The sequence below is a fragment of the Tachyglossus aculeatus genome, chromosome 14 (genome assembly GCF_015852505.1).
Source record: "Tachyglossus aculeatus isolate mTacAcu1 chromosome 14, mTacAcu1.pri, whole genome shotgun sequence".
Taxonomy (NCBI): Eukaryota; Metazoa; Chordata; class Mammalia; order Monotremata; family Tachyglossidae; genus Tachyglossus; species Tachyglossus aculeatus.
The window spans coordinates 49,304,455-49,314,172 of NC_052079.1; the positions used below are offsets into that span (position 1 = coordinate 49,304,455).

Here is a 9,718-nt window from a genome sequence, read left to right on the forward strand (position 1 = left end):
GTGGAAAGAGCCGGGGCTTTGGAGTCAGAGGTCATGGGTTCAAATCCCTGCTCTGCCAATTGCCAGCTGTGTGACTTTGGGCAAGTCGTTTCACTTCTCTGGGCCTCGGTTACCTCATAAAATCCATCAGACGCGCCTCCCCCTCCCATTGGTCCGGGCGCCCGTCACTCACGGGAGGCCCCGCCCCGCGCGGAGGGCCCGCCCCTCATTCATTCATTCATTCATTCAATCGTATTTATTGAGCGCTTACTGTGTGCAGAGCACTGGACTAAGCGCTTGGGAAGTACAAGTTGGCAGCATAGAGAGACGGCCCCTACCCAGCAGCGGGCTCACAGTCTAGAAGGGGGGACAGGGAACAAAACCAAACATATTAACAAAATAAAATAAATAGAATAAATATGTACAAATTAAATAAATAGAGTAATAAATACGTACAAACATATATACATAGGGAGGGGAAGGAGGTAAGGCGGGGGATGAGGGGGAGAGAGGGAGAGGAAGGAGGGGGCTTCAGTCAAACGCGCCTCCTCCGCCCATCAGACGCGCCTCCCCCTCCTATTGGTCCGGGCTCCCGTCACTCACGGAAGGCCCCGCCCCGCTCGGAGGGCCCGCCCATCAGACGCACCTCCTCCTCCTCCCATTGGCCGCCGGGCCCCTCCTCGGGCCCGTCCATCAGACGCGCCTCCTCCTCCCATTGGTCGTCATCATCATCATCATCAATCGTATTTATTGAGCGCTTACTGTGTGCAGAGCACTGGACTAAGCGCTTGGGAAGTACGAATTGGCAACATATAGAGACAGTGCCTACCCAACAGTGGGCTCACAGTCTAAAAGGGGGAGACAGAGAACAAAACCAAACATACTAACAAAATAAAATAAATAGAATAAATATGTACAAGTAAAATAAATAAATAAATAAATAGAGTAATAAATACGTACAAACATATATACATATATACAGGTGGTCCGGACTCCCATCACTCAGGGGCGGCCCCGCCCCGCGCGGAGGGCCCGCCCCCGGGCCCGTCCATCAGACGCACCTCCCCCTCCCATTGGTCCGGGCTCCCGTCACTCAGGGGCGGCCCCGCCCCACGCGGAGGTCCCGCCCCCGGGCCCGCTCCTCAGACGCACCTCCCCCTCCTCCCATTGGCCGTCGGACCCCCCTCCCGGGCCCGCCCATCAGACGCGCCTCCCCCTCCCATTGGTCCGGGCTCCCGTCACTCACGAGCGGCCCCGCCCCGCGCGGAGGTCCCGCCCCCGAGCCCGTCCCCCAGATGCACCTCCCCCTCCTCCCATTGACCGCCGGGCCCCTCCTCGGGCCCGTCCATCAGACGCGCTTCCTCCGCCCATTGGCCGCCGGCCCCGCCCCCCAAGGGGCGGCCCCCGGCCCGCCCATCAGACGCACCTCGCCCTCCCATTGGTCCGAGCTCCCGTCACTCACGGGCGGCCCCGCCCCGCGCGGAGGTCCCGCCCCCGTCCATCAGACGCGCCTCCTCCTCCTCCCATTGCCCGCCGGGCCCCCTCCTCGGGCCCGTCCATCAGACGCGCTTCCTCCGCCCATTGGCCGCCGGCCCCGCCCTCAAGGGGCGTGTCCTCTCCAGGGCCCGCCCATCACACGCGCCTCCCCCCTCCCATTGGTCCGGGCTCCCGTCACTCAGGGGAGGCCCCGCCCCGCGCGGAGGTCCCGCCCCCGTCCATCAGACGCGCCTCCTCCTCCTCCTCCTCCTCCTCCTCCCATTGACCGCCGGGCCCCCTCCTCGGGCCCGTCCATCAGACGCGCTTCCTCCGCCCATTGGCCGCCGGCCCCGCCCCCAAGGGGCGGGTCCTCTCCAGGGCCCGCCCATCATACGCGCCTCCCCCCCTCCCATTGGTCCGGGCTCCCGTCACTCAGGGGCGGCTCCGCCCCGCGCGGAGGGCCCGCCCCCGTGCCCGCCCACCAGACGCGCCTCCCCCCTCCCATTGGTCCGGGCTCCCGTCACTCAGGGGAGGGCCCGCCCCCGGGCCCGTCCCCCCGGCGCGCCTCCCCCTCCCGTTGGCCGGCGGGCCCTTCGGCGGGCCCGGCCGTCGGAGGCGCCTCCCCCTCCCATTGGTCCGGGCTCCCGTCACTCGCGGGCGGCCCCGCCCCCGGGCCGGTCCCTCAGAGGCGCCTCCGCCTCCCATTGGCCGTCGGGCCCACCCCGGGCCCGTCCGTCAGACGCGCCTCCGCCTCCCATTGGCCGCCGTCGCCGAGGCCCCGCCCCTCGCGGCCGTCGCGGGGGAAGGCGGCGCTGCGGTGGCGGCGGCGGTGGCGGTCCCGGTCCTCTCGTCCCGGTCCCGCTCGTCCCGGTCCCCGCGGCGATGGCGTCGGGCTGCAGGCCCCTGCGCGGCGAGGTGGCGCGGGAGGTGCTGGGCCGCACGCAGGGCGTCCTGTTCGACTGCGACGGCGTCCTGTGGAGCGGCGAGCGGCCGGTGGGCGGCGGGCCCGAGCTGCTGCGGCGGCTGGGCGGGCGCGGCACGGCGGCCCTCTTCGTCAGCAACAACAGCCGCCGCGCGCTGCCCGCCCTGCAGCGCCGCTTCGCCCGCCTCGGCTTCCCGCCCGTGCCCGCCCAGCGCCTCTTCAGCTCGGCGCTCTGCTCCGCCCGGCTGCTCGCCCGACGCCTCGGCCCCTCGCCATCCTCGCCGTCCTCCCCATCGTCGCCATCGTCCCCATCATCCCCCTCTCCGCCCCCGGCCGGCCCCGTCTTCGTGCTGGGCGGGGAGGGGCTGCGCGACGAGCTCCGGGCCGCCGGGCTCGGCCTGGTCGGGGACCCCGAGCCCGGACGGACGGACGGGGCCGGGGGGGAGCCCGACGGGGCCGGGACCGACCCCCGGCCCCGGGCCCGCGCCGTCCTGGTGGGCTACGACGACCAGTTCACCTTCGCCAAGCTGAGCGAGGCCTGCGCCCACCTGCGGGACCCCGACTGCCTGCTCGTCGCCACGGACCTGGACCCCTGGCACCCCCTCGGCGACGGCACGAGGACCCCGGGTGAGGGAGCGGCCGTCGGGGGAGGGATGGGGAAGGGGAGGAGGGATGGGGAAGAGGAGGAGGAAGGATGAAGTGGGGGGAGAGGAGGGGGTGGGGGAGAGGAGGGATGGGAGGAGGAGAAAGGATGAAGTCGGGGGAGAGGAGGAGGAAGGATGAAGTGGGGGGAGAGGAGGAGGAAGGATGAAGTGGGGGGAGAGGAGGGGTGGGGGAGAGGAGGGATGGGAGGAGGAGGAAGGATGAAGTGGGGGGAGAGGAGGAGGGATGGGAGGAGGAGGAAGGATGAAGTCGGGGGAGAGGAGGAGGGATGGGAAGTGGGGGTGAGGAGGAGGGATGGGAAGTGGTGGGGTGAGGAGGAGGGATGGGAAGTGGTGGGAGGGGGGAGAGGAAGAGGGATGGGAAGTGGGGGGCAGAGGAAGAGGAGGAGGGAGAGGGAGAGGAGAAGGGGGTGGAGGAGAAGAGGAGGGATGGGAAGTGGTGGGGGGAGAGGGGAGAGGAAGGGGGGAGGAGGGGAGGGTGGGGGGGAGGGATGGGACGTGGTGGGGGGGAGGAGGGAGGGGTGGGGAGGAGGAGGAGGGATGGGAAGTGGTGGGGGGAGGAGGGGTGGGAAGTGGTGGGGGTGAGGAGGAGGGAGGGGTGGGGAGGAGGAGGAGGGGTGGGAAGTGGTGGGGGTGAGGAGGAGGGAGGGGTGGGGAGGAGGAGGAGGAGGAGGGGTGGGAAGTGGTGGGGGTGAGGAGGAGGGAGGGGTGGGGAGGAGGAGGAGGAGGAGGGGTGGGAAGTGGTGGGGGTGAGGAGGAGGGAGGGGGGTGAGGAGGAGGGATGGGGGAGGAGGAGGAGGGGGAGAGGAGATCTAAGACCCGGACTCTCTGCTGCCTGTTCAAAGCAGATTCCCGAAATCCCCAGCGAGGAACCAGTTAGCACTAATTCTCAGCAGTTGGCAGCGGTAGGTGGGGAACCCGTTAGATGATAGCCCTTACCCAGTTATATAGATAGCCCTTACCCAGGTTGGATAACCTCGTTTGTGATCACGGCCCAGGGACTTGGGGAAATGGCGCTGGGCTGACGTTAGAACCGTTGACTTTGTACTGCCTCCCTTCCCTTCCCTTCCCTCCCTCCCTCCGTCCCCTTCCCCCATGCTCCCAGTTCCTTCTGGGATGGCATCGCCTTCCCGAGCCTCGGGGCCTGCGGATCCGACATCTCGGGGACCTTGCAGCCGGGGCCAATTCCAGGCAGAGCCGGGTAGTGATGGGAGGGCTTCTCTTTCTTGTCTGCCTTCAGCTCGTTGTTCGCAACAATAATAATTGCAAAATCCATTAAATGCTCAGTATATGCAAAACACCTATATAATGCTATTTATTATGGCACTACTGATGCCCGTTTACTTGTTTTGATGCCCATCTCCCCCCTTCTAGACTGAGCCCGTTTTAGGCAGGGATTGTCTCTATTGCTAAACTGTACTTCCCAAGCTCTTGGTATAGCGCTGTGCACACAGTAAGTGCTCAGTAGATACGATTGAATGAATGAATTCTAAAGTGTTGGAGTAGATAAGGTAATCAGGTTAAACATAACCTGTTGCCTTCTCCAAGAGCATGCAGCAGCGGGCAAGTGGTGGAGATGACATGAGAAGCAGCGTGGCTCAGTGGAAAGAGCCCGGGCTTGGGAGTCAGAGGTCATGGGTTCAAATCCCGGCTCCGCCGCTTGTCAGCTGCGTGACTTTGGGCGGGTCACTTCACTTCTCTGGGCCTCTGTTCCCTCGTCTGTAAAATGGGGATTAAGATTGTGAGCCCCACGTGGGACAACCTGATCACCTTGTAACGTCCCCAGCGCTCAGAACAGTGCTTTGCACATAGTAAGTGCTTAACAGATGCCAAGATTATCAGAACCCAGATCTTGTGAGTCCCAGGCCCTTATTCTTTCCGTTAAAACCGTGCTGCTTCTCCTCCTTGCCTTCCTTCCTTTTTGCCCAGGGCAAAAGCGCCCAGGCTGACGCCCCTTTTCCGCCACCGCAGGATGTGACCCCCATCTGCCTTGCCCCTCCTCACCCACCCTCCACCTTCACTCGGGGCCTTAGGATCCGGCCGTGCGGTGGGAGGGACTCCCTGCTCTTCCTCCCTCTCCGGCGGTCCTCCGGCCGCTCGGTGACCTTTGACCCCCCCCCAGGAACCGGGAGCCTGGTGGCGGCGGTGGAGGTGGCATCCGGACGCCAGGCCCTGGTGGTGGGGAAGCCCAGCACCTACATGTTCGAGTGCATCACCGAGCGCTTCGACGTGGACCCCGCCCGCACCCTCATGGTGGGCGACCGGCTAGAGACGGACATCCTGTTCGGCCACCGCTGCGGCCTGACCACCGTGCTCACCCTGACCGGCGTCTCGCAGCTGGAGGAGGCCCGGGCCTACATGGCCAGCGGCCGGTCCGAACTGGTGCCCGACTACTACGTGGACAGCATCGCGGACTTGATAGCGGGCCTGGAGGACTGAGCCGGGGAGAGGGGGGAGACCTCTTCCCTCCCGCTTTTCCCTCTCCCTGTCCGAGACCCTCCTCCCCCTGCCCTGCTTCCCCTTTTCCCGGCATCAGGGGGGCCTGAGGCTGGAGAGGTGTGTGGCCCACGGAGTCAGACCCCACCATTCCCAGTCTCCTACCCCAGGGTGGTAGGAGAGGCCGATCCTGGCCCCAGGGGTTGAATTTCTGTCCCCTCCCCACCTCCACACCGCCGTCCGGCCTGCCCCGGCCCCACCGCGCTGGACAAGACTGCTTTATTCCCCCGACCCTCCCGCCTTTCCTCCTCCTCCGTCTGGCTGATCCGCCTCGAAGGGAAAGAGGGTCACCCTTGTCCTGGATCCCCTCTGGTCCAGATCACCCGGAGTCGTCACCGCCCCTTGGGCAGTCCGGCTGGGAGGGGTGCCCAGGGTTCACGGTGGGGTGGTCCAGTTGATATGCCTCCCCCTCCGCCCCTACCACCAACCCACCCACCGGTCTCCCCCCCCATCAGTGGGCTCCGTCCTTGTGCCCCGACCCACCCCTATGTTCAGCTGTGTTTATTTATTACCTTTCGATGAGTGGTGTTTGTATCAAGTGGGGGAGGAGCCGACTGGGGCCTGACCTGTGTCCCTCCCTCCCCCGCCCCCCAAACCCCTTGGCCACCCTCCCTCTGTAACACAATAAAGAGGGAGCTCAGCTCTGCCTGCCTCTGCTTGGATGGGGAGGGGATCCTGAAGGGTCCTAGCTTCCTCTTCCTGGGGTGGAGTGTGTTGAAGGGAGGGGGGCTTGGTGGGTCACAATTGCTTGGTTTAAAAGGGGCAGATCGAGCTAATCCACCCCCTTCCACAGCCCCCCATAAAATTAGAGTCCAATTCCATAGGACTCTGGTGCAGTGGGACTAGTCCTATTGAATTGACTATCCTGTCCTGCGTGGAACTGTGTCACAGTTTCCATTACTGACCAGCCTTTTTCTGCAGCTGAGGCTAGGGAGGAGGAGAGGTGTCTGATCCAAGAAGCCAGGGGTGGCCATTGGGCTACTCCAGTCAGGGAGGAGAGAGGGACCAGGGAAGGTAGCGGGACCGAGTCTGGGCAGAGCACCAGTTTGGGAACGCATGGTAGTTGGGAGAGGAACTCTTTGCCCTCAGGAAAGAATCAGATGTGGGAGGTGAGCTTGGCAGGAAATCCTCCCTGCTGCCTTGCCATTGCCAGCTGAATCCAGGCCAGGCCTGGGGGTGGGCGGTGCCCATCTCAGCACGTGGGGTTTTGACTAGACCTCAGGCCGGGTGGGGAGGGAGCAGGGAATAAGCTGGCCACCTGGAAGAATCTGGGGTTAGGGTTGGGGGTGGCGGGGGAAGAATCCAGTGTGGCTGGCCGTGTTCAGACATATTTACTAAGTGCTGACTGTGTGCAGAACACGCTACTAAGCAGTTGGGAGAGTACAGTATATAACACACACATTCCCTGCCCGCAATGAGTTTACAGCCTAGAGAGGAGGCTGGCTGAAGGAGAACCAGGAGGCAGTGATGGGGAACTTATGGGTGGGAGGTGGGGGGGCCTATACGGGGGTCTCAGCTAGGTTGAGGAGTGGTGATCCCAGAGAAGCAGCGTGGCTCAGGGGAAAGAGCAGGGGCTTGAAAGTCAGAGGTCATGGGCTCAAATCCCGGCTCTGCCAATTGTCAGCTGTGTGACTTTGGGCAAGTCACTTCACTTCTCTGGGCCTCAGTGACCTCATCTGTAAAATGGGGACTAATAATGATGGCATTTATTAAGCACTGACTATGTGCAAAGCACTGTTCGAAGCGCTGGGGAGTTTACAAGGTGATCAGGTTGTCCCAGGTGGGGTTTACAGTCTTAATCCCCATTTTACAGATGAGGGACTAAGACTGTGAGCCCACCGTGGAACAACCTGATCAGCTTGTATCCCCCCAGCGCTTAGAACAGTGCTTTGCACGTAGTAAGTGCCTAACAAATACCATTATTATGGGGAGGCAGGGAGCTCTGGAGGGTTGGACATGGGGCTGCATCGTCTGAGTCTCCCCTTCCCCCATTAGCTGGGGGGTGGAGGGAACGGTGACCTGACTCTGGGTGTTGAAGCAGTGTGGCCTAGTGGCAAGAGCACGGGCTTGGGACTCGGGGGACGTGGGTTCTAGTCCCAGCTCCGCCACCTGTCTGCTGCGTGACCTTGGGCAAGTCACTTCCCTTCTCTGTGCTTCAGTTACCTCATCTGTAAAATGGGGCCTAAGATTGTAAGCCCCACGTAGGACAGCCTTGTATCTTCCCCGGCAACTAATAGTGCTTGGCACAGAGTAAGCGCTTAACCGATACCATTATTATTATCTGTCCACCCTGGAGGGTTCAGTACTGAAGCGTTCAGCGCTTAGAACAGTGCTGGCACATAGTAAGCGCTTAACAAATACCACCATTATTATTATTATTATTAAGCCTGCAGCCTGAACCCTGGCAAGCAAGATGCACCCATCACCCCAGACTGGGGGCCTCGGAGGCTGGTCTGGCTATGGGGAAGGCGGCTGAAAGGAGAGTCTGTCCCCTCTGAGCATCCCAGAGCAGCCAGGACCGAGCCCGTCCTCAGTCCCTGGCCGGTCATCGGCTCCGGGCCCGACTGCTGCTGCCCAGGAAAGAGCGGGGCCGGACGACATGGGAATTGGGGAAAACCAGACTGGATGCAGGGAAGCCGGCCGGGGACAGGGGACAGGGCCGGCCTCAGAGGCCCGATTCAAGGGATGCCATTGTCCCCCCCGGCCCGGGGCCTGAAGCCGCTCCGGCCACAGACGAGGTCTCGCTGTCCGAGGGCACACAAAGCCGCTTTGTCCCCGGGTGCTGGGGCCGGAGGCTGGGTGAGCTGCCCAGCCGGGGACTTTTTTGTGCCCGGGCGTGGCTCTGGGGCTGGGCATCCAAGATGCTCAATGAGTTAAACTCCAGAATTGCCCCCAGCCCATCCCTTTGCTTTAGCCCTCCTTAGATAGCGGTGGTCCAGTTTAATAACACTTGTACTCTATATATTGTATTCTATTTATTCTATTCTATTCTATAGAACTCTTGTATTCTATTTATTTTATTTTGTTAATATGTTTTGTTTTGTTGTCTGTCTCCCCCTTCCAGACTGTGAGCCCACTGTTGGGTAGGGACCGTCTCTAGATGTTGCCAACTTGGACTTCCCAAGCGCTTAGTACAGTGCTCTGCACCCAGTAAGCGCTCAGTACGATTGAATGAATGAATGAGGCCCTAAGGACTAGGCCTAGGACTACCTGTATATATGTTTGTACATATTTATTACTCTATTTATCTTACTTGTACTCTCTCTATATTCTATTCTATAGAATTCTTGTATTCTATTTATTTTATTATGTTAATATGTTTTGTTTTGTTGTCTGTCTCCCCCTTCCATACTGTGAGCCCGCTGTTGGGTAGGGACCGTCTTTAGATGTTGCCAACTTGGACTTCCCAAGCGCTTAGTACAGTGCTCTGCACCCAGTAAGCGCTCAATATGATTGAATGAATGAATGAGGCCCTAAAGACTAGGCCTAGGACTACCTGTATATATGTTTGTACATATTTATTGCTCTATTTATCTTACTTGTACTCTCTATATATTCTACTCTATAGACTTCTTGTATTCTATTTATTTTATTATGTTAATATGTTTTGTTTTGTTGTCTGTCTCCCCCTTCGAGACTGTGAGCCTGCTATTGGGTAGGGACCGTCTCTAGATGTTGTCAACTTGGACTTCCCAAGCGCTTAGTACAGTGCTCTGCACACAGTAAGCGCTCAATACGATTGAATGAATGAGGCCCTAAAGACTAGGCCTAGGACTACCTGTATATATGTTTGTACATATTTATTACTCTATTTATCTTACTTGTACTCCATATTTATATATTCTATTCTATAGAATTCTTGTATTCTGTTTATTTTATTTTGTTAATATGTTTTGTTTTATTGTCTGTCTCCCCCTTCCAGACTGTGAGCCCGCTGTTGGGTAGGGATCGTCTCTAGATGTTGCCAACTTGGACTTCCCAAGCGCTTAGTACAGTGCTCTGCACACAGTAAGCGCTCAATACGGTTGAATGAATGAATGAGGCCCTAAAGACTAGGCCTAGGACTACCTGTATATATGTTTGTACATATTTATTACTCTATTTACTTATTTTACTTGTACTCTATATTTATATATTGTATTCTATTTATTCTATTCTATAGAATTCCTGTATCCTATTTATT

At 59.8% G+C, this 9,718-nt stretch overlaps 1 protein-coding gene across 1 annotated transcript; it reads left to right on the forward strand.

Moving 5' to 3' along the window:
* The first annotated feature begins 2,322 nt into the window (after window positions 1-2,322).
* LOC119936879 (pyridoxal phosphatase) lies at window positions 2,323-6,142 on the forward strand. Its single transcript, XM_038756430.1, has 2 exons — window positions 2,323-3,004; window positions 5,162-6,142. Exons 1-2 carry the CDS (start codon window positions 2,338-2,340, stop codon window positions 5,476-5,478), a joined length of 984 nt encoding a protein of 327 aa, XP_038612358.1. The 5' UTR covers window positions 2,323-2,337; the 3' UTR covers window positions 5,479-6,142.
* Window positions 6,143-9,718: the final 3,576 nt, after the last annotated feature.

Bases quoted from the DNA above. Each gene is read 5' to 3' on its own strand.
- LOC119936879 (XM_038756430.1), top strand. From the start codon at position 2,338: ATGGCGTCGGGCTGCAGGCCCCTGCGCGGCGAGGTGGCGCGGGAGGTG. The intron at 3,005-5,161 runs GTGAGGGAGCGG...ACCCCCCCCCAG, and splicing joins CGACGGCACGAGGACCCCGG to GAACCGGGAGCCTGGTGGCG.